We start from the raw sequence: 22584 nt of genomic DNA, 5'->3' as shown, positions 1-22584 counted from the left end.
AGCTCCCTGTCCCTGGAGGTGTGCGAGCTGGGGGACTGGGTGGCGGAGGTGACCTTCGAGTTCCCTCTGGACCTCAGGGGCTGAGATCCCGTGATGGGTTCTGGACATTTCCCAGATCTGGACCTCTGCCCAGAACGTTGGGTCATTTGTCCTTCCATAAACAAGTGGGGAGCCCTTCTGGTGCCAGGCCCCGTGCGGAGGCAGCGTGGACTCGACAGCCTCCGTGTCCCTTCTTCGGGACGTGCCTTCCCTGGGGCTGGGACACTGCTCTGAAGGGCATGTGGCTGGAGGGGGGTGGGACAGGACAGGGATGGAGGGAAGGGAGGGCGCCGTGCTTGGCCGGTGAGGGATGGCTGACCCTCAGTGCTGCTGGGTGCAGGGTGGGAGGGCTCTGGGAGGGTTTCCTAGGGGATCAGGGCGGGCTGGGCCGGCTCAGGACTGCTCCCCCAACTGTGTGTGGACTTGGGCTCGCTCTGGGAGGATTCCAGGAACGGCTCCTGCTCTGATAAAAATAGACTTCTCCGAAGGGCTTGGGGTCTTGCCAGCTGCAGCAGGTGCCCCCCAGGCCTGGCCAGAGCGGGTGCCCCGGGCAAGGGGGGGGGATGCTGTTGCTGGGGCTCAGGTCTATAGCCTGAGCAGCACGCTGCGCCCTGTGTCTTGGGTGCAGTGTCAAAGAGCTCGATGGGAAACTTTTACCGTGTACAGATGAGGAATCAGACTGGGGCGGGGAAGCGGCTTGCCCAGAGGTCCTTTCTTCCAGAGTCGGCAAGAGCAGGGTCTTTGCGGCTCAGTAAAACTCAGCCCCAATCGTGGTTCTTCTACTTCCTGGCTGGGCGACTCGGGCGAGTCACGCAACCTCTCTGATCTGTTGTGTTTTATCTGTACAATGTGGCCAATGTGTCTCGTTCATGGCAGGCAGCGTCGGAGGGACAGCTCCTCTGAAAGCAGTCAGGATGGGAGGTTGGTGGTGGGGGGGTTGCCGAGTGCCCAGAGATGGCCATCAGGAGGGTGCTGCTGGAAGTGGGGAGCTAAGAGCCCTGGAATGGGAGTCCTGGCTTGAAGCCCATGTTGGTGCCAGATGGAGGCACGAGGGGTAGGAGCCCTTGCCTTGGGTTCCTTGAGCTGAAGGGCAGACCATGTGGCCTGGTGAGGGTGGGCCTGTGCGTGGGGCTCCTGTGGGGCCTCCTTCCTGCCTTCCTGCCCAGCAAGGACCACGCCATGGCTGATGCTCTCTGGGTGCGTGTGTGGGGATGAGCCTGGAGGGGGCTGTGCTCTGGCCTGGGTCCCTGCCAGCACACCCCTGCTCGCCTCCAGCCCTGTGGCTCTGACTGCCGATCGCAGCGGCCAGGCTGGCTGGCTGGGAGCTGGGCTTGGAGCTGGCTTCCCAGCAAGGCAAGGCCTCCCGGGACCTGTGTGCTGGGGCTTGTGCGCCCTGCTCCCCTCTCTTCCGAGGGCCCCTGGGCTGGCCAGAGCAGGCACAGTGTTGACTGTGATGTCAGGCTCGACTCTCGATGCCCATTTTCTGGGGGGCACTGCCTTCCTTACGTGGTGCTCCTAGGAGGCAAAGCCGGGACCCTGCTGGGGATGGTTGTACCTGGGAGCATCGCAGAGGGTCTCTTGGTGAAGGTGAGCGAGGTATGGAGACAGCTCCCTGGGTGACCCCGTGTGGGCTCTTAGTCCCAGGGCCTCAGTCTCCCCATGTGCACACAGCAAGGGGTGGGTGGGATGACGGCGGGCTCCCGGGAGGTGGTGAGGGTTCAGTGAGGGTTCAATGAGGTGTGGTGTCGGGCACACAGTCACACACAACAAAGTGCTCAGGAGTCCTCCGACGTGAGGCTGGAGAGCTGGGCAGGGGTCGAGCAAGCCAGGTGAGGGGTGCCTGGCCCTCAGCCGGTGGGCGTCGGCCTCCCCAACCCACCTCTCACCGGCAGCCTCTTCTCCTCGGCCTTTGCCTGTGTGGAGGTCCCCCAGCACCCAGCCCTGGGTAGGCCCCCTCTGCTGTGGGACCTCCTCCTGGCCGGGGTCATCGGGGGCCCCAGAGGGTGCTGGGGCGGGTGCGCATGGGGCCGATGGTTTCCTGCGCTGGTGCACAGGAGGCTGGAGGCAGGCGCCTGGGAGGCAGGGTCCCGCCTCGCGGTGGTCAGCCGCCTCCCCTCTGCTGTTGCATTTCCCCTTCCTCCTGCCGCTTCCTCTCTCCCGCTCGGCCCTCCGCAGCCCCTTTGTTTGCCTGGGCACGCTGACCGGGCTGCGGTTATATTTAGGCGGCAGGTGTGGGAGCCACCACAAGCCGGGTGGCCCGCCAGGCACCGGTCATCCCGCCCACGTGATGCCCGGGCACTATATATAGTTCCCGGCCGCTGGGCTGCCGAGCATCCCAGGGGGGCCGGTGCGCCCCGCGCTCTGGGTCTCGCCCCCCGTGCCCGGCCCACCGCACGGATGGAGGCGGCGGCAGCCCGCCTGTGTGCGCGCACGTGAGCGAGCAGGGGTGAGCTGGGGCGTGCGGGGCGTGCTGGGAGGACCTCAGCCTCAGCCCGGGGAGGGGGCTGCACCCCTGGACCAGCCCCCGCGCGCCTGGGGGCTCACGCAGCACAGGACGTGGTGTCCCCACCCAAGACTGCAGGGGAGCTGCCGGGTCCCAGCCCTGCCCACGGCGCTCCCACGCCCTGGTTTACCTCTCCCGGGACCTCACGGAGCCGCACCGCTCCAGCGTCTCCCAGATCGTGCAGGGACCTGGGTTGGGAGGGGCTGGCCCTCTCTGAAGCCCTGTGGGGTCCAACAGGCTATGACCTGGCATGTGGGCGGCAGCCCCCCGAATCTGGACCCCCCCCATGACTGAGGGGGTTCTTGGCTCCCAGACTGGAGCTTTGGGAGCGCCTGGGGTGTCTGATCCGGGCCCGGAAGGGTCTGCTGTCTTTCCCTGGCCTGTTTACTCATCGCAGATGGGGAGGACTCTGGGTGCCTCACGGGGCTTCCAAAGGACGGCCACTCTGGACCCAGCAGAGGGCTCCGTGCCGGGCTCGGGTCCCGGGGGCTGGGTTGGGGGCCCCTGGCAGGAAGGTTGGGGGGACGCATCGTGTACACGTGGGGCTCTTGCCTCATGGTGGTGGGCCTGGGGATGGTTGCTGGTCAGCTGGGGTCAGCCCTGCTTAGGGTTCCTGGGGCCTCACTGAGGGGGTGTGGTGGGAGGAAGGGCCCCTCTCTGGGGATGGTCGTAGGGCATGGTGGAGCCATGTGGGAGCACCTGGGTCAGCAGGGGTGAGGCATCGCTGTTTCCTCCCATCTGGGTGTGGGAGACCCAAACTCGGCACAGACAAGTTGGGTGTGTGGCAAGACCCCGATCCAGCCTGGGGTGGGTCCAACCTTGGTCCAGACCCCTGACCCCATTCTAGCCTAGATCCTGCTGCCTGTCCCCCAGCCAGTCTAACCCCTCACCCCTGCCGATAGGGGCAGCTTCAGGCTCCAGGGGACAGTCGTGGGGCCCCTCCCTGCCCAGTGGCTTTCAGGCCCAAGGACCTATTCAGGGATACTGGGTAGCAGAGCGAGACCCTCTGCTGTTGCCCATGGGGTCTCCCCCAAGTGCCCGGCATCTGTGGGCAGTGAGGAGACAGGTCAGCCCTGCAGGGAGAGGTCTGTAGTCCTGGGGTTTCCTCGGGCCTTTGCTCCTCTTGCTTTCTGGTAAACACAGCCATGCACACACACACTCGGGAACGTTCTGCGGCCCCAGGAGGGACGGGTGTTTGTGTGGTGCTCGGAGCGCCTGCGGCTGTCTCCGTCCTCGCCTGCACTCTGAGCTGTAGCTTGCTCTGGGGTGGCTCAGGGTTAGGGTCCGGCTGAACCAGGACGGGGTCCTCTGCCTTTTCCCCTCCCGGGACACTCCCCATTGAGCCCTCCCAGGACCATGGCACTGGGCAGAGGGTGAAGTGTGGCCCCTGCCCGGAGCCCAGGAACACCGGGGCAGCGGGTCCCTTCTTGCCCGGGGTCCCTGGCCTTGGGGGCTTCCAGCACCGGGGCTGAGACTCCACGGCTCTCCTGGCCTGGTGGGCAGCTGGAGAAGGGGCTGCTGGGGCGGGGACAAAGGTAAGAGGTGGTGGGTTGGGGGACAGAGGGCCTGGCTGGGTGAGCAGATAAGAGTGCCGTGGGTGGGGCCGGGGCCACATTCAGTGGCTGGAGGGGTCTGCCGACCATTGGGTCACAGCTGGAGGGACCACAGGGCCATCTTGTATGACTCCTTGTTGTGCAAGTGGGGAAACTGAGGCCATTGATTGCCCAAGGTCTCCCCGCCCATCTGTGGGGGTGGGGGTGGGGCCGGGTGGTCCTGCTGGGGTCCCTGAGAACTTTGGGGCCCAGAGATGGACATGGACATGCCTGTGGACATGCTTGATGGCTGACTCAGCGGTCCGGCAGCGTCCCTCCCTGAGGCCATCACAGTGTGACCCGCTCCTGGCCACCTGCACTGTCACGCCTTGGCATGCTCTGTTGGCTGGCTGGACCTTTGGCTGCCGTGGCTGCCTCTGCTGCCCCAAGCTCCCCGAGGGCAGAGGTCCACTTGTTTACTCCGTGTCGGGCCAGCCCTGTGGGCGAGGGGTGGAGACAGCAGGGGTGGAGGCCGGCGGGAGCCAGGGATCCCCACGGGGCACAGGGGGACAAGTTTGGGTGGTTCACAGCTGTGAGTGGGGCTGCCCCGTGCCCCGGCTCTGCGGCGGCCCTTCCTGAGCCCCTCTCCGGGAGGACTGGCTGCCCCGGAACGGTCTGGGCTCCGAGATTCCACAGGGGCCCGGAATTCTGCAGAGCAGTGTGACTTGCTTGGCTGGGGGAGGGGGTGTCTGCTGGTCACAGGCAGCAGAGGGGGAGCGAGGCTTGGGGCGGGGACCTTGACATCTGCTCCTCGGGGTGCAGCGTGCTCCTGGGGTGTGTGTCCCTGGAGCCCCTCCCCCCGTCCTTCTTCGCTCCACTCTGGCGGCTGTCCGGGCTTTGAGTCCTCTTTCCTGTGCTTCCAGGTGGGGAAACTGAGGCCCGACGAGGGTCCCTCCCCCAGCACGGGCCCGCAGCAGGGCCCTAGGTTAGCATCGGCTGCGACAGCAGGGGTGGGCAGGCTCCCATCCCTCCCCAGAGGCAGGGGCTCCAGGTGACCCCTTGTCTTCATTTCCTTTCCAGTCCTCCTGCAGACGTGGCCCGCTGCTGACCAGCCTGGGATTTATGGAGAGGGGCTCGGCGGGCAGCTCTGAATACTGCCGGGCCCAACATCCCCGCCACGCCTGCTCCTGAGGAGGCCCCCGTGCCTCGGGCCCTCACCATTGCCCTCGCCCGCCGATGGCCCCTACTGTCCGGCCCCGGGCCGGCTCTGCTGCCTGAGCCCCCGGGCCCTCTCCAGGACTCGCAGTACCCCGATGGGGTAACGTGACCGGGGCCCCGAGCGTCCGAGCCGCCCGCCGCCACGGCTGCCGCCTACCACCCCTACCCCCATCCCGAGGCTGCCCTGTGGGTTCAGTTCAAGTTCAGGTTCCGTCTGGTCCTTGAGGGTCCGGGGCCCGCCTTCGAGTGCAGGGGGCCGCTCGGCCGTCCCCTGATGCGGACGGCGCTGGGCAGAGCCCCGGCGGCAGACCCACTCTGGGCTCTGTGAGGTCTTCTTGGGGTCTGGGTGTCCCCGTTTTCCCTTCTGCCTCTCATCGTTGCCCAGCTCCCCGCGTTGGGGGCGTGGGCCGCCACCCTGCCCTGGGGGCCGCCTTCCCTTCTGCTTGTGCAGAGCCGGACTTGGGGTCCAGGCCCTCCACCCCCCCGGGCATCGCACAGTGTCTGTGCGGGCGGGACGGGATTGCGAAGCGCTTTCTGTGTGTCGGACAAGCACCGGGATCTCCGTCTCCTTGGGGCGCGGGGGCTCGTGGGGGCCTCGCCTCCCCGGGCCTCACCGCGACCGCGGAGGATTATGGCGCGGATGAACCGGCCGGCCCCCGTGGAGGTGAGCTACAAAAGCATGCGCTTCCTGATCACGCACAACCCCACCGACGCCACCCTCAGCACCTTCATCCAGGTGAGTGGGGCCCGTCAGGTGCCCGGCTCGCTGCCCAGGAGTTGGTGGGGGTGGGGCTTGGAGCTGTCCAGCCGAGGGCTGCGCTTCGTGGCAGAATTGTCACCCTGGTCCTAGGGCCTCGGAGCGGGGAGCCCGGGGTGTTCCTGGGGAGCTCTGTGTGAGGGTCAGCAGCTCCCTGGGGCCTGCAGGGGAGGACGGCTAGGGCAGGGGTGCTCCACGCTGAGTGGCTAGAGGTGGGCTCCGCGGTAGGAGGGCCAGCGGGCATGGCCTCACCCGGCGTCTGTGGCTGGCTGTTGGCCTCTGTGTGGAGGCTGAGCGGGGAGGAGGAGGGAGGGGTCTCACTGTGAGAAGTGGCCGCTGCAATGGCGGGGGCAGGCAGATGAAGGTCAGCGCCACGGCCAGCCCGGGCTGCGTGAAGCCTGCTGGCTCTTAGGGAGGCCTTGGGTTAGGATAGGCTGGGCTGGGGGCTTCAGGGAGAGGTCTAGGAGAAGGGGCTGGGCAGGAGTCCGAGCTGGCCACTGTGGGGGTGGCCACACGTGTTTGCAGAGCCTGCAGCCCTCCACGTGCCCTCCTGTTACAGCCCGGCCTCTGCAGAGCTCCTTCCTGTTTGCAGAGCCTGCCGCTGCATTTAAGTGCTCTGGTGGTCTCGGACCCTCAGCCCTCCCCTCTGCAGTGTGAGGGCAGCCCCCATGGGTGCTCGTAATTAAACAGGGACCTGGGCACAAGAGGACCTGGAACACTGTATAGAGGGAGGCAGGGGACACCCTGCCATCAGGGGCCTGGGCCCTGGACACTGTGCCAAGAGCCTTGCAGAAGAGGGCTGCCCCTCCTCGCCACGCGGACCCTCGAGGTAGTGGCAGGACCTGGGGAAAGATGTAGCGCAGCCGCCAGCCTGTGACCGGGCTCAGGGCCCGTGTGTGACCAGGGTCAGGGCTCAGAGTGTGACCGGAGTCAGGACTCCGTGTGTGACCAGGGTCAGGGCTCAGTGTGTGACCGCGGTTAAGGGTCAGAATGTGTGACCAGGGTCAGGGCTCAGAGTGTGACCAGGGTCAAGGGGAGTCTGTGTCGAGGGTCAGAGCTCAGCCCTGGGCTGGGTGGCTCCCCTTGTGCTGTATGCACAGAGGAACTCTGAGGTGACCCTGCAACCTCAGAGCCCCGCCCACTTTCCTGTGCGCTGTGTTCCTGGGATGGCGGTGTCCCGTCCTCATCGTGTCCTGTGTCCCCATCACATGACGAGCGGGTCCGGCTGGCGATGGCTCACCACTCCCAGAACGGCTGTTGGAGCAGGTGGGGCGGGAGCAGCCCCACACGGGCTCCCGTGGGGTAGACCCTCCACTTAGAGGGTAGATATCAACAGCCTGGCTGTGAGCTGCCTCGACCTTTCCTCTGGTGGCCCGGGGCTCCCCGCCGGTGAGTGGGGCCCGGCTGCCTCCGAGCACGTGCCTGCCTGCCCTTCGAGACGCTGCAGGCCCTCGTGTGGGGGCTGGCTGGGCCCTCAGCGGGACCTATGCACGAGACCCCGGCCAGGAGGGCAGCTCGGGCCGCGGTGTCCTGCCCCTGCTTTGTCTGGGAGATGCTGGCACCATGGGGGTCCTGAGCACCCAAGAGGAGGGTGGGAAAGTGCTGGAAGCTAGGTTCACGGCGGGCTAGCCGCATGGCAGGGAGAGCAGGCGGGGACGGCTTGCCCGGAAGCCTCAGGAAGGCCCCTTCCCCTCACAGTGAGTCCTCGGGCCCGAAAGCCCACCCCTGATCGTTCCGCTCGGGACCAGCCTGCTTCATGAAGGGGCCCTGCCCTGGGGGACCTCGGACAGGGGTGTGCACCCCTGGGCCCTCAGCCCCAGCCCAGCCCGCCTTTGTCCTCCCTTCCCGCCAGGACCTGAAGAAGTACGGGGCCACCACCGTGGTGCGAGTGTGTGACGTGACCTACGACAAGGCCCCTCTGGAGAAGGACGGCATCACCGTCGTGGTGAGGGCCTCGGGGCTCTGGCGGGCACCGCTGCTGGGGGGTGGGGGGCGTGGGCGGTGTGGGTGGGCCTGCACTGGGAGTGTGGGGCTCCCTCGCTGGCGCCTTCCTGCCTGTCCCCTGCCCCCTCCCCGCTCCGCATGTTGGTGCTCGGGCCGTGCGATGCTTGGGCACATGTCTAGAGGGGCTGGGCTTGTCCCTAGCCAGTGGGGCCCGGGAGGCGGGCGCACGTGCCGGATGCACAGCCGTGGCTCCTGGAGCGGGGTCCCCCCAGTGCGGGGTTTGCCAGGCGCGGACAGGTGCCCCTGGGGCTCTGCCAGGGTGAGCCTGAGGCTTGGGTCGGTCGCCGTCTGAGGCCACAGCCGGAAGGTGCCTGGGCCATAGCACTGGGGGGAGTGAACTTTCCTAATAGCGCTCAGCCCCCGACCGGGTGGCTGGAGCTCTGACGGCCACAGCCCTCGCTGCGCAGGCGTCCTGAGCAGCGGGGAAGAACGGGGCCCAGTGGCTCCTGGCCGGCAGCTCGGGGCCGGGGCCCGGGCCGCTGGGGCTCCGGGTGTCTTGCTGCCTGTGGTTTGGGGCTTGTGGGTGGGCAGCGCTCTGGAGGGGAGGGGCGGGCGGGCACACCTGGGCTGTCCCCGGGGAAGCACTCTGCGAGGCTGTGGGGAAGGGAGCCTGGGAGCTGTTTCCTTGGTCCCCTGGCTCTGGGGACCTGAGATCAGGCAGGGATGGGTTGGCTGTGCTGCCGGCCGCCTGTGGGACTGTGGCACGTCCCCTATAGGGCAGGGCTGCCCGAGGCAGGGAGCGGGGGTCAGCCGGGAGTCCAGCAGCGGCCTGCCTAGCATGTGAAGGTCCTCTGGACATCAGCTTTCCCTCCGGGACCCGCCTCGCCGGCAGCCGTGGCGAGCCCATGTGGACTCACCCTTGGTGTCAGAGGGCTCGGGCCCTGGACCGGTTCCCCGCTGCCCTGCCCGTGCGTCCTTCGCCGGGACTTCAGCATCTCTGCCCTCACGGCCGTGACCCGGCCTGGGCTTAGCCTGCAGGCTCGCCTCGCCTCTTCCAGAGTGCCGGGGGAGGGGGGCAGCGCCGCTGAGTTTCCAAAACCAGACGAATCCTAAACTGGATGAACCCCGAATGTCGGGGGAGGGCCCATCAGGAACCGTCTGGAATCCAGCGTCCAGACCAGTGCGGCTCACCCTACCACCCTTCCTTCGCTCCTTCCCGTGGGTACCCGGGCTTGGCTTGCTTTGTGTGGCGGGGCTGGGGGCTGGGGCTTGCTGCCCAGACGCCTTGGGCCTGCTGACCCAGAAACACTCAGGTTGGTGAGGGTCAGGCTCTGACTCTGGAGTGACAGTGCAGGCTGGCAGGGAGGGGACGGAGGGCTCACTGTGCTTAGGAGAGAAGAGGACGGGTGTTCTGGGAGGGCTTCCTGGAGAAGGGGACAGATGAAGTCAGCAGGAGAGGCATGAGGAGCCTTGCAGTGGGGACCGCAGGCCTGGCCAGCGCTCTGCCCTCTGGGGCCTGCTGTCCCTCACCCTCGTGGGGTCCCTCTGTGCTTCCCAGATTGCCGACCTTGTCCGGGCCAGGGGCTGACCGGCCCCGGCCCCCCAGCCTCACGGGCTTCTGCCCTCCGCAGGACTGGCCCTTTGATGACGGGGCGCCCCCGCCCGGGAAGGTGGTGGAGGACTGGCTGAGCCTGCTGAAGGCCAAGTTCTGCGATGACCCTGGCAGCTGTGTGGCTGTTCACTGTGTCGCCGGCCTGGGACGGTGAGCTGGGGGGTGGGGGGCGGGGCTCGCCGGGCCGTGGGATCTGTGGTCCGGGCGCTCTCGCAGTGGTGCTGACCCCCATCACGTGACCCCAGGGACGGTCCTTCCCCAAGTCTGACCCCACCCCCTGCTGCTGCGTTGCAATGTGGTCCCTGCACTCGAGCTGGAGGGAGCTGACAGCCTGCCCCCCAGACACACAGACCCCCCCCTACCGTCAGGGGTGACTGAGTGACCTGGGCAGTGCGCCCCCAGTTTCAGGGCAAGGACCATGCGGCCTGGGGCCACGCAGGAGGTGTTGGGTTCAGCTGCGGCCTGTGCCCGCTGCGGGGGCGGGGCTGCACTGGCGGAGCCTTGTGGTGGGTGTGAGAGCGAAGGCATCGCCCTGTGCCTTCTGTGGGGACCGTCCGGGGAAGGGGCTGGGGTGCCGAGGCGTGGTGACCCCGCCTTGCGCCTCCCCCCAGGGCCCCGGTCCTTGTGGCGCTGGCTCTCATCGAGAGCGGGATGAAGTATGAAGACGCCATCCAGTTCATCCGACAGTGAGTGGCTGGCGAGGGTGGGGCGGAGGGCAGTGGATGCGCGCTTGGGGGTCTGGGCTCGGGGGGCCGCTACTCGGCACTCCCCACCCCGTAGAGGGCCCAGTGTCTTGCCAGCAGGCGCTCCTGACCCCTGGCCACAGGGTGACCTCAGAGACGTCCCCCGCCCCATGCAGCCTCACGCTGGGGTATGACGCACTCGTGTGGGTCCCTAGCCAGGCTGCCATCCTGGGTGAGGGTGAGGGCTGGTCCCCGCGTGTGGCTCCTGGTGCTGGGACGTGTGGCTGAGGCATGGCTCCTGGCTCCGCGGCCTGTGGCTGCGGGAACGAGGACAGGCCGTGGCACCGAGCAGACCCAAACCCCAGCAGCGAGCACAGCTCTGACGTGTCTCTCCCTCATCTGACCCTTCGATGCGGTGATGTGGGGGCTCCGCTCAGCGACCCCGGGGCCCTTGGGGCGCAGTTCTCCTCCCGTGTTGCCAGTCTCGGGGCCGGAGGGGCTCCGGAAGCCTGGCCTGGCAGACACGCGTCCCTTCTGCTGGTGGTTCACTGGCCAGAGCAAGTCCACGGCTACGCTCCAGGGCCTGGGTGGGTGGGGACGGTGACCTCCTGAAGGGTCCACCTAGTCATCCTGATACGTCCCCTCACCTGTCACCCGAGTCCCCCCCTCCTCCCTCCCTCCTGGGCTGCGAAGATGCCCAGGTCCCACCCTGTGGCCCGGGGGTGGGGTGGTACCCGAGAAACGAGGGGGCGTGGGGAGGGTGGGCGCCGTGGGGGTGCCTGGAGGAGGGGGCCAGCCGCAGTGGCCGCAGGTGGGGGGAGGGGAAGATCTTGGGCGGAGGCCGTCCTGGGAGCTGGGCCTGTGCGGACCGTCCCGCCGACCCGGCCCCATCCCGTCCCCGCAGGAAGCGGCGCGGAGCCATCAACAGCAAGCAGCTCACCTACCTGGAGAAATACCGGCCCAGGCAGAGGCTGCGGTTCAAGGAGCCGAATGCGCACAGGACCAGGTGCTGCGTCATGTAGCCGGGGGCCTCCGAGCAGACCGGCCCCGCCGTCGTAGCTGTCGCCGCGCCCGCCGCGCTGCCGCCCGCTCGCCTTCTCTCCCGGCCCTTCGCCCCTCGGCCCCTCGGCCCCTCGGCACCCCTGTCCGCGGCTCAGGCTCGCCCTGCGCTGGCTCCCTCCTCCGTTGTGCCGTGTCTCGTGTCTCTGTGCGCCCCTCCGTGCTTCCCTCGGGCCCCCCCGCCCTGTCTCTCTGAGGCTTCGTGGGGCGCCCCTGCCCTCCCGCCCCTGCCCACCCACAGGGCCCGCTCAGGCTCGTTTGTCAGGGATCACGCGTTCTTTCTAACCACTGGGCCCGACTCCACGGCCTCTCGCCCTGACCTGTCCTTGGCACTTTCAGTTACTGGGTCTGGAGACCGTCCCCGGTCCTGGACCCGCAAAGGCAATAAAGCAGGACCCCGTGGCTGTGTGTGCCTGGAGAGTGCGGTGCGGGGCCGGGTGGGACGGACGGGAGCGGGTGGAGGGGGGCCCTCAAGACGGCTGCACTGTGGTCCCCTTGGCATCCATGCTGGGTCCCCGCGCTCTCCCAGGATTAGGGGCAGGAGACGTCCCTGATGTGCCCGAGCCAGCACCACTCCCATGTGGCCTGCGTGGGGCCCCGCCCAGGTGCCTTGCCATTTTGGGGGGCGCTGGGGCATCAAAGGCAAGGCTTGGGTCCCCAGTGTTGGCCCTCTGCAGGACAGGCTGGGGCTCACTTGGTAAGTCCTCAGGGCCCCGTGTGTTGTGGGGTGGCCGCTCAGTCCTGTCCCCACCGGGTGTCCTCATTTCAGCCTTAGAGGCCCAGAGGAGGGTACAGAGGACGGTGCAGACGGCGGTGGCCAGCTTGGCTCCAGGAGGAGGGACATACCATCCCATCGGCCCTGGGAAGGGAGGGGAAGCCGGAGGGGCAGAGGGTGGCCCTGGGCTCCATGGGGTGAGTGAGCTTGAGGGTGCAGGAGGGGTGGCCAGGCCTGCCGGGGGGTGTGGACTGCCGTGCTCGGGTCTCCCCAAGCTGGGGGCCCGCCCGTCCCTGTGCGGGACACGGCCAGGAGGAGGGGGCCCATGGCCGGCCTGGCTGGGGGTGGGGCGTGCAGAGCCCCTGCCCCCAGGCACTGTGACCCAGCTGTGGACACCACCCAGGGACCTTCCCCAGTGGCATTTCTCCTAGTCACTGGGACCCGGCGCCTGTCTTAGGAGTCACAGCTCCGGGCTTGGCATCAGGCCACTCCCCACCTACATCTCCCTGGTCCGAGCCTCCCTCTCTCCACCCTGCACCCCACACACAGTCTGGGAGAGGTGTGTGGGGAAGGGCTCCCTGAGCTACCCATTTGTCACCCCTTTTGTTTTTGCCCTGGGGAGGAGGCATGCCCAGGAAGGGCCCAGTGTCGTGTGCCTGGAGGCAGGTGCCCTGCCTGGGTCCCGTCTGCTCGCACTTGCCCGCTGGGCCCTGGGGGGGGCTGTGTGGGCCGCCCCTTCCTTGGGGCCCTGGGGGTTGGCCAATGGGGACACAGGCCCGTCCCTCCGTCTCCCGGCCTGCTGCAGCTGTTACCACTGGCACTGTTAATGGGGCGCCCTCGCTGTGCCCCGCTCCACAGAGCCCGGCCGCCCTGCTCGGTGGGAGTGGGGCCCCTCCCCGATTCCAGGCTTGTCCCTGAGCTCACGGTCGGCTTCGGGTCCGACCCATCGGCTCCAGCTCTCACTGAGCCGGACCTCCCGGAGCACAGTGTGGAGGAGGCTCACTGCCTGGCGGGGGCTGGAGGACGAAGCCCCCCTTTTGGGGGTCCTTTTAGGGACCACAGCCACGCGGCTGGACCAAGGGGACCCAGTTAGCCCACTCTTCCGTTCTGAAAGGGCACACCCACCCTGTGCCCCAGCCAGGGGGTTGGAGCACCCGTGGAGGTCACAGGATGGGGGTCGGGAAAAGGCCCCCCCCCCCGCCCAAGTCACTCGTCCGGCGCTCTGTTCAGAGAGGGACAGACAGATAAGCAGATTCCAGTCCACTCTGGGCTCCCAGGGGGAGAGGGGGCCCCCAGCTCTGCCAAATGAAACGCATCTGAGAAGGCTAGCGAATTTGTGTTCTGTGAAGGTTGCCGTAGTGTTTCAACCCACCATCCAGGTGGCGGGGCTCCCCCAGGCCAGCCCCCGGCAGCTGTGTCCCTGCCCCAAGGGGCTTACAGTTTCTGGGGGGGTGGGGTGCGGTGAGAGCCTGGGAGCGTGTCCCCTGTGAGGGAGGGGTGGCCCAGGCCCCAGGGCTGAGGAGGGGCTGGGGTGGGGGCTCCCTCTGCCCGGCGCTCATCCTCGGAGGAGGGGGGTGTGGCGGCCCTCATGTGGGAGAGCGTGGGGAAGGTGCACCGGGTGGGAAGAGCGTCCTGAGCAAAGGTGTGGAGGGGTTGGTGTGGGCGCCTGACGGGTAAGGCTGGCGGGGGGCCGGCTGGTCTGGCGGGGTTCCTGAGAGGGGCAGCCCGGAGGTGAGGCCCTAGGAGGAACCTCGGCAGGCCAGGGAAAGACCCATGTGCCCATTTCATAGGTGGGGAGACCAAGGCCAAGAAGGGAGAACCTGTCATTTGCAGGACCCTGCATGGACTTCACAGTTTGTCTCTGGGAGACCTGGTCTGTTCCTTTGTCCCCTAGGCCTGCCAGTGTCCCCTAAGCTTGCCTCGGTCCTCTGGGGCCACGAGGCGGTGGGCAGGGAGCCGACAGGTGTGATGCTTCTTTGTTGAATCTAGATCTTTCTTTCAAATGGAAAAATGTTATGCAACCAAGCTCTGTGTGAATGGGGCAGGGCTGACTGAGTCGGTGGGCACAAGGGAGGGAGAGGAGGGTGAGGGAGGACGGCTGGAGGTCACTGCGGTCTGGCTGCCACCTTGTGAAGGAAGGAGAACTGTCTGGTGGCAAATTCCCGGACGCCAGGCTCTGGGTCCTTTTTGAGATCTTCGAAAGCTCCAGGGGAGAAGACACAATCAGGGGAGACCTGGGGTCCCGTCCTTCCAGCAGGGGTGGGGGCGGCAGCCGGAGGTCAGCCAGACCCCACCTCCTCCGCCTCCCAGACCCGGGGTGCTGCTCTCCCCAACCCCACCTGTTCCTTGCCCCTCACTCTGGGGAGCCGGGGGTGGCGTGAGTGGGTGCGAGTGCCCATCTCACCCTGGAGGCGGGGAGGGAGGGCTGCCGGGGACTTGGGGTGGCTTACTAGAGAAGAGCAGGTGTGTGTCGACGCTGTTCAGCATCTGGGACACGGCCTGGGGGTGGTAGCAGGTGGTGTAACCTGGGGGACGGACAGAGGAAGGCGGCTTGCTGGTGGGGGGTGGGGGGGCTCAGACCCTCTCCTGCCCGTCCTGCCGGTCGGGCCCCTCACCCGCCACCCCTCCTCTCTTGCCAGCGGACCCGAGCAGCCTGGCAGGTGCCAGTGGGCGGGAGGGCAGGCGAGGGTCAGGGCGCTGGGGCTGGCCGGCCTGGAGGGAGGGTCCCGGAGCCCCGCCGGCCCCGCTCACCTATGAAGAGCGCCGCCCAGGTCTTGATGTGGCGGTGCCGGCTGTGCAGGTAGCTGAGGGCCTGCGCCAAGTGGATGCTGAACTCCTCCTGGCTGCAGGTCATCTGGCAGGAGGACAGCGCGCCGTCGGTGGGGGGGGGGGACCCCGGACCCCGCCCCACCCCGCCCCGCCCCTGCCCGCCCTGGGGCCACACCGAACCTGCTGGAGCCTGGCTCTAGCGTCCCCCGCCCCGCCTGCCCCCACCCCCAACGGCGGCCTGTCCCCGCGCCCCAGGCCCCTCTCCCAGGCCAGCGTGCAGAAGAGGGTGTGCGGAAGCCGCCACCACAGCTGCAGGGCGCAGCGGTACAGGGCGAACTTGGCCTGCTGCGGGGACAGCCGCGGGAGCGGTGGCTGGCCACGGGCGCGAGCGCCAGAGGTCTGTGCCCTCCCCAGACACGAGCTTCGCGTGGGGTGTGAGGACCGCTGGCGTCCTCCCGGCCGTCGCCACCCTCCACCCCTGGGGAAGCCCTCACTCCTGCCCCAGGCTGGTCCCGTTCCTCCCATTCCTTTCGGAACTGGCCGCTTGTTGCCTCTCTTCCCCACGCCAGGATCCCGGGATCCCTTGCTGGCCTCAGCACAGGGCACGGCTGGCGCACAGAGAAGCTCGACCGTTTCTCCGTGTTCGGTGAACGACCCGAGCCCGAGCCCGTGTCAGGTGCCGGGGACGCAGCAGGGAGCGGAACAGGCCGGGTCGGACCCCCAGGGACCGCACAGCCGTGTGTGTGTGCACGTGTGCCTGCGTGTGTGTGTGTGTGTGCACGCTCGGGTGGACCTCAGCCCACCAGGGAGGCCACCCTGGGTCCACACGGCCGCCCCGGGAGCAGCCTTGCCCTCGGGAGGCCCCATTGCCATCAGCAGAGCCTCAGTCCCCGCTGTCCCCCCCAGCAGTCTGTGTGTCCCCAGCCCCACCAGGGGAAGGCCCCTCAGCAGGCGCGGACCTTGACGACGGCCGGACAGCAGTCCCTCAGGTGCAGGAGCAGGGGCACCATGCTCTGGTGTACCTGGGCCCGCAGGCCGCTCAGCTCCCTGCCAGCCACGGCGGCCACCAGGTCCCCGAACAACGCCATGGCCGCCGCCCGGATCCCAGCCCGCTCCTGCAAGGCGGGGGCTCAGAGCCACAGCCGAACCCGCCTGGGGCCCCAATCCCCACCCAACCCGGGACCCCACCCTGTGGAGGGGATGGGGCTCAGTTCTGGCTGCAGAGCCCCTTCCCCAGGCTCCCAGCCCCCGGGGGCAGGGCTGTGCCTCCCCTGTCAGGTTCCGGGCGTTCCGGGAGGACCTGAACTCCTGTCTCTTCACTCAGGCTCTTATCCTGACCACCCGGTGACCGCGGGGCTGGACGGGGGAAGGTGCTGCTTGTTCAGCCTCGTGGAGAAGGGGCCGAGCGCCCTCTGGCGGCCACTCGGCCCAGCTCGGCCCAGGTGTCTCAGAGGCACACCCGCATCCGCCCGGGGGCTTGTCTCCCCAGCCCAGGTGGAGGGCAGCCGGGATCCCCCTGCCTTTGAGGACCGGGTGTAGGCACAGGAGGGGCACAAGTAGGGGCAGCCCGCTTCCCCCCCGCGGGCACTCACGTCGTCGAAAAAGGAGCGGGCATAGATGGCGACCCTGAGGCTTTGGGCGGCCGCGCCGTGTGCGCCCAGGCGGTGCAGCACGTCTGACACGGTGCCCATGACCTGCACGACCACCTGCTCGCTGTTCTGGAAGAAGCCGTCGAGGAAGGGCGGCAGCTGTCCGCAGAGCAGGCTTCCCTAGGCGGGGCAGGGGCCGCTGGGCTAAGGGCGCCGGCCTGGCTGCTCCCGGGCCCTACCCCAGCCCTGCTGTTGCACTTGGAACTGCCTGGGCCCCTCCCTCCGCGGCCCCTCCCCAGCCGCCATCCTGGCCTGGGCACCTGCCCACCCCTGCTGCCTGCCCGGCGCTGTGCCCCCAACCTTGGTGGGATCCCACCCTGGCTCTGAGCACAGGGCCGCTGTGCTCTAGCTCCAGTCTGCCCACCAGGAGCTGTGTGGGCATGGACGGGGCTTTTCCTCTCTGAGGGGCTCCTCCTGGGGTTAAAGGATATCAACCACCCCCCGCTAGTGGGCTCCCAGCTGCTGCTTTTTCCTGTCACCATGTTGCCCAGAAGGCCCCTCGCCCGGTGCTGGAGGCCTCCCTCCCCTTCCTCCGCCTCACCCTCCCTTCGCCCCTGTGCCCGGCCTCCCTGTGGGGCAGGACGAGACAAGGTGTGCACAGACTGAGCTCCCGGCTCCTTCCATCACAATGACCACTTCCCACGTTGACGCTACTTTGTGAAAGACTGAGCCCATTTTCAGCCAGTTCTGTCTGCCCGTCTTGGCAGTCGTGGCGCTCACGGACTGTCCAGATGAATGTCTGGATGGCAGGACGTCAGCAAAAGGATGTTTCCTTATCGGTGACAGGGTGTGAAAGCTGGGGTGATTTTGACAGCTTTAAAACAAGTTTTAGGCCATGTCATTGGCTTCCTGAGCTCTGTTGGGTTTATAATAGTAAACTTTTTCTGCCGACGAGTCAGCGAACAGCAACTGACTCTTTCTGAGCGCCTGCTGGGTGCAGTGAGGGTGCTGGGGTAGGACTGGGGTTCTGGCGGTGGGGTTTAATGGGAAGGTCCAGAAAATAAACGAAGCACACGCAGCACAATGAGCATTAGAGGGTGGCGAGCAAACTGAGCGAAGATAAAGCAGGGCGGGGGCGGGAGGGGGAGCAGGCTGTGGTGGAGGCTGCCGGGGTTGCGGTGGTTACAGAACTTTACTTTTAAGGAAGTAGGATAGGAGAAGGTGTTACCAAGAAGGTCACCACGGAGGGAATTCTTACAGAGATGCCAGAAAAGCATTCCACCAGAGGGCGCAGCACGTGCCAAGGTCCTGAGGCAGGGGCACACCTGCCCTGTTTGTGAGCAGAGCTCATCACAGGAGCCTGCTGGCTGCTAGGGGAGTCTACACTGCAAAGGAGAAGGGGAGGCCGTTGGGGCCAGGCACGGGGGAGCGCAGTGGTCTGGGGGGGATGCGGTGGCTACAGTGAGGGCAGCAGGGCACTGGAAGAACAGGTGCATTCTGGGTTGGCTTGGGATTTTTTCATTGCCCGGACGGCCCCAAGGTTTGCGGTCCCCTCCAGCTGAGGTGAGGGTTACAGAAGGCACCTGTTTGGGCGGGGGTGGGGTGTGGGCGAGGAGTTTGTGGTGCACGTGCTGAGTTTGAGATGCCGGCTTGGATGTGAGCAGTGAGTCCCTGCTTGAGTCCAGGGCTGGGGTTGGGATATGGATCTGGGGACAGTCGGCCAGTAGATGGTACTTAGAGATTGGGGAAGGCCAGCAAGGGAGTGGTGAACAGGGCAGAGGAATGGGAAGGAGGGATGGGGCGGGATCCAGCACCAGGCCAGGGACAGGAGCAGAGACTGGCGGAGCTGAGAGCGGTGTGGGAGTGACGAGGGAGGGAGACAAGCGAGCTAGGAGTCCTGGGCCAAGAGGATGGAAGTCCCCAGACCCGTGTGCGGATGGGCCCAATAAGGGGTCCTGCCGTGGGAGGTCACAGGTGCCCTGCGCAAAGATGCTGCAGGCTGGCTGGTGGGGGTGCTGCCTGACTCTATGCCTATGTTTGTACGGTTTCTGGTGGGATATTTCAGCAAGCGTTATGGTGGTGGCATCTTCAGACAGTCTCCAACGAGCACAAGGCCTCTTGCTAAGGGGACTCCTGCTGCGGCGGCCACGTGGGTGCCCAGGAGACGGGGTCTCCCCGAGGTGCCACCACTTGGCCCGTTGGCTGGAGCAGAAGGGAGTGAAGTCCTTGTGGGTTGTGGCCTCCAAGGGTAGGGTGTGCTGCTGGCTGGAGCGGGCATGGTGGTGGCCGTGCAGACCCTCCCACGGGGGCAGCACCTGGGGCTGGGAGCAGGGGTGCACAGCAATCCAGGAGGAGCCTGCTCTCCCCGAGACTGCAGACGGGGTCGTCCGTGCCCCTGGGAGAAAACCACACGTCCGCTTTGTTAAAGTGGACTTAGTTAAGCGCACTTAGCTTGGGTCTTCTGTGTGGGCTGCCCCTCTGGCCTCCTCAGACACGGACCACCACCCAGCTAGCACTGCTTGTGTTTGACGGTGGACGGGTGGCTGAGACAGCGCACCCTGGCGGGGGTGGGGGGGGTGGAACAGTCCTGTGGGTCCCGGCAGAGGGCACCTCTCTGGTGTGGGGGCAGTGACTGTCGACCCTCCCTCAGCCCTGGGGCCTGCTCCATCCCTGCCCAGTTCAGCTGGTCCTGGCCCCACTCCAGCAGGCCTCTTGGCCAGCTGTGCTCTGGATCCACCTGTTCCCCCAGCCCCGCGGTGGCCAGCAACCCACACCCCACTTGGGAGCCATGCTCCTTCCCTGGCCCTGGCCGTCCCGCTCTGGCAGCCCTCCTGCCTGTCTTCTCCATTCCCCACGGGGCCCCACCTAGTGCAGGGCATAGAGGCACATGGAGACTTCCTACTGACCGTCTGCCTGCAGGAACAGCTGGAGAAAGGTGTACGGATGACTGACCACCAACTGGCCCACCGACTGAGTGACTGAGTGAATGAATGCTGGAGCAGATGTGAATAACTGAGTGAATGCATAATATGTAAAGAGTGAATAAAAAATAATGAAAGAGTAAGTCATAAAAGAAGGGCCCAAGGAACAAATGGATGGGTGGATGGGTGGATGGATGGATGGGGGGGGGTGGATGGGTAGATGTGTGGATGGATGGGTGGATGGGTGGGTGGATGGGTAGATGGGTGGGTGGGTGGATGGGTGGATGGGTGTGTGGATGGGTGGATGTGTGGATGGATGGTTGGATGGGTGGATGGGTGGGTGGATGGGTAGGTGGATGGGTGGATGGGTGGATGGGTGGATGGATGGGTGGGTGGATGGGTGGATGGGTGGGTGGATGGATGGGTGGGTGGATGGGTGGGTGGATGGGTGGGTGGATGGGTGGATGGATGTGTAGATGGATGGGTGGATGGGTGGGTGGATGGGTGGGTGGGTGGATGGATGGGTGGGTGTGTGGGTGGATGGATGGGTGGATGGGTGGATGGATAGGTGGGTGGATGGGTGGATGGGTGATTGGATGGGTGGATGGATGGGTGGGTGGATGGATGGGTGGGTGGGTGGATGGATGGGTGGGTGGATGGATGGGTGGATGGGTGATTGGATGGGTGGATGGATGGGTGGGTGGATGGATGGGTGGGTGGGTGGATGGATGGGTGGGTGGATGGATGGGTGGGTGGATGGGTGGGTGGATGGGTGGATGGGTGGTTGGATGGGTGGATGGATGGGTGGGTGGATGGGTGGATGGCTGGGTGGATGGGTGGACGGATGGGTGGACGGGTGGGTGGATGGGTGGGTGGACGGGTGGATGGGTGGGTGGACGGGTGGACGGGTGGGTGGGTGGGTGGATGGATGGATGGGTGGGTGGACGGGTAAATGGATGGGTGGACGGGTGGATGGATGGGTGGACGGATGGGTGGATGGGTGGATGGGTGGGTGGATGGGTGGGTCGGTGGGTGGGTGGATGGGTGGGTCGATGGGTGGGTGGATGGGTGGATGGACGGGTGGATGGGTAGATGGATGGATGGGTGGAGGGACGGATGGATGGGTGGATGGATGGACAGATGGATGAGTGGGTGGATGGGTGGATGGGTGGATGATGGGTGGGTGGGTGGATGGATGGATGGATAGATGGGTGGACAGACGGATGGTGAATGGATGGGTGGATGGGTGTACAGGTACCAGGACTAGCAGATGGGTGGATGAATGAAGAAGTGCTAGTCTCCCTTACTAAGTACGTACAGTGTGTCATGTGCAGGGCAAAGGCTTTGCCAGCAGTGACCCTAATGGAGAGCTCTTCTTAACCATGTGGAGACGTGCCAGGAGAACATAGTGAAGTGGGCTTATGGGCAGAAGGCTGCTGGGTCTCTTCGGAGCCCGTCCCTTCCGTGGCCCCCACCATCAGATGCTTCCTCCCACAAGCCCTGTGAGTCCTGATGGTCAGCAGCGGAGATGACGTCTGGGCAGCTTGCCATTTTCCTGGGTGTTCGTGTAGCCCCTGGCATGGTTGGGGGAGGCGGAGGCCGTGCACCCCAGATCAGGTGAGAAAATCGCTCTAACCTGACGTTTCTGTTACACGGCAGAGGCCAGGGCACGTCCACACTGGTGCCAGGGATAAAAGGCCGGAGGGGACCCCCGTGCTGCCTATGCATGGACTCAGCACGGCGCTCGTGACCAAGTGCTGTGACCCCTCCCATGTCACTGAGATGGACACTGACCCAGGCCCAGGTCCTGAAGAAACGTGCTGGCTGGAAAGTGCTGGGGTGAGGACGGGTTGGACCTGGCAAGCTGCTGTGTCACCTGGGTCCTCTGCCAAGGCATGGTGCCCTAGGAACCCACAGTGGGGGTGACATCAGGCTCCAGTGGGACGGCCAGTGGCCTGGGGCAGTGTCGTGGCCCTTTTCTTCTGCCTCTTTGCTAACGCCCCCTGCTGCTCATCATGGGATGGGGGCTCTTCCAGTGATGGGGGGGTAGGGGGGATGGGGAAATGGGTCACCAGCAGAGGAGAGGGCTGGGCCCCGAGATTCTCAGGGGAAGTTCCCCTCTGCGGGCCAGGCTTGGGTGACTCCTGGTGACCCCCCTCCTTGGCCCCTGGAGGTCTGCAATAGGTATGGAAGGAGACAACGTCCCAGGGGAGTAGACACTTTACCCCTCCCAGAACCCTGCCGAGAGGATATCACCAAGCCCATTCTACAGATGAGGACACTGAGGCCCGGAGAGGGGGGGTCCTGTGTTCCCAGCTACACTGCGGGAAGGGACAGAGCCAGGATTCCAACCCAGTAGGCCTGTCTGTACTCCATGCACCAGCTCCTCTGGTGGGGCGGGTGTGTGAGGGCGACAACACCCCCCTCCCCGGCCCTTACCTTCTCTGGGTGGAAAAGGATGTTTCCTAGGCCCTGCAGGCTCCACACGCGGACCTCGTGGCTGGGGTCCCTGAGGCTTCGGGCCAGCGTGGTCAGGGCAGCCTGTCTGGGGAGCACCTCCAGCATGGTGGGGCTGTAGAGGAACTGGGGTCGTCCCCAAGGGCAGGCAGGTCAGGCCTGCCATGTTCTCATGGGGAGCGCCGTCTGCATCTGGGAGCCAGGCTCAAGGACCAGGGTCCAGAAGGGGTTTTCGGAGGACGGTTACCAGCACTCTCTGGGTGTCTCGGTTAACACGGATTTGAACCATCTCCATGCTGGTTCAACTTTTCCAAGTACAGCTGGGGAAACCAAGGCCCAGAGGGAGAAGGGCCTTGCCTGATGTCACACAGCAAGGCTGGGGCCCCTGCGCAGCAGTGGCTGGGCCCATGGGACAGCTGGGGACAGAGCCCCGTGGAGGGTGGCTCAGAAGGTCCTGCTGGTGGGTGGGGTGGGGAGCGGCGTGGGGCTTTCATTTGGTGTTTTCCCTGCCGATGTCTGTTACGGAGCTGCCTCGTGAGCCCCACCATGACCCTAGCCCCAGGGCAACACCTGCTGGACCCCTGCACCTCTCCTGTTCTAACCAGGGCTTTCTTGGCCTCCCAGTCCCTGGGGCGGACCTGAGCTCCGGTCTGCCTGACTGACCAGCTCTGTAGGGGTTGGGCCCGGGAGAGTGAGAGGTGGGGACAGGTTCGCCCAGGCCACGGGTTGATGGGGCCTGAGAAGTGGGGGACCCAGCCAGGAGCCCCAGACTGTGGACTGCCCTGG

The 22584-nt window shown here is 66.2% G+C and overlaps 2 protein-coding genes across 16 annotated transcripts in view; one reads left to right on the top strand and one right to left on the bottom strand.

Moving 5' to 3' along the window:
* PTP4A3 (protein tyrosine phosphatase 4A3) overlaps positions 1 to 11749 on the top strand; it is a 31097-nt gene extending 19348 nt beyond the window's left edge. For 5 of the 15 annotated variants that reach the window (XM_080800636.1, XM_080800640.1, XM_080800634.1 and 2 more), the window contains exons 2-6: positions 5155 to 6028; positions 7902 to 7994; positions 9625 to 9755; positions 10217 to 10291; positions 11193 to 11749. In XM_080800636.1, the coding sequence (XP_080656762.1) occupies positions 5924 to 6028; positions 7902 to 7994; positions 9625 to 9755; positions 10217 to 10291; positions 11193 to 11310 (522 nt within the window). In that variant the 5' untranslated portion in view covers positions 5155 to 5923 and the 3' untranslated portion in view covers positions 11311 to 11749. Of the gene's footprint in view, positions 1 to 1191; positions 1636 to 2279; positions 2486 to 3724; positions 4078 to 4586; positions 5060 to 5154; positions 6029 to 7901; positions 7995 to 9624; positions 9756 to 10216; positions 10292 to 11192 lie in introns of those variants that run through there. The other 10 variants (XM_080800637.1, XM_080800639.1, XM_080800631.1 and 7 more) reach the window with 10 other exon arrangements.
* Positions 11750 to 14167: 2418 nt separating this feature from the next.
* LOC308340807 (maestro heat-like repeat family member 5) overlaps positions 14168 to 22584 on the bottom strand; it is a gene marked incomplete at its 3' end in the record, with an annotated part of 55733 nt that continues 47316 nt past the window's right edge. The window contains exons 23-29 of the mRNA XM_080800192.1: positions 21781 to 21924; positions 16424 to 16600; positions 15791 to 15946; positions 15057 to 15176; positions 14814 to 14916; positions 14513 to 14587; positions 14168 to 14265 (exon numbers count right to left, since the gene is read on the bottom strand). Of these exons, the coding sequence (XP_080656318.1) occupies positions 14168 to 14265; positions 14513 to 14587; positions 14814 to 14916; positions 15057 to 15176; positions 15791 to 15946; positions 16424 to 16600; positions 21781 to 21924 (873 nt within the window). The remainder of the gene's footprint in view (positions 14266 to 14512; positions 14588 to 14813; positions 14917 to 15056; positions 15177 to 15790; positions 15947 to 16423; positions 16601 to 21780; positions 21925 to 22584) is intronic.

This window comes from Martes martes, assembly GCF_963455335.1.
Source record: "Martes martes genome assembly, chromosome: 4".
Lineage (NCBI taxonomy): Eukaryota > Metazoa > Chordata > Mammalia > Carnivora > Mustelidae > Martes > Martes martes.
This window is presented reverse-complemented; position numbering and strand designations above follow the sequence as displayed.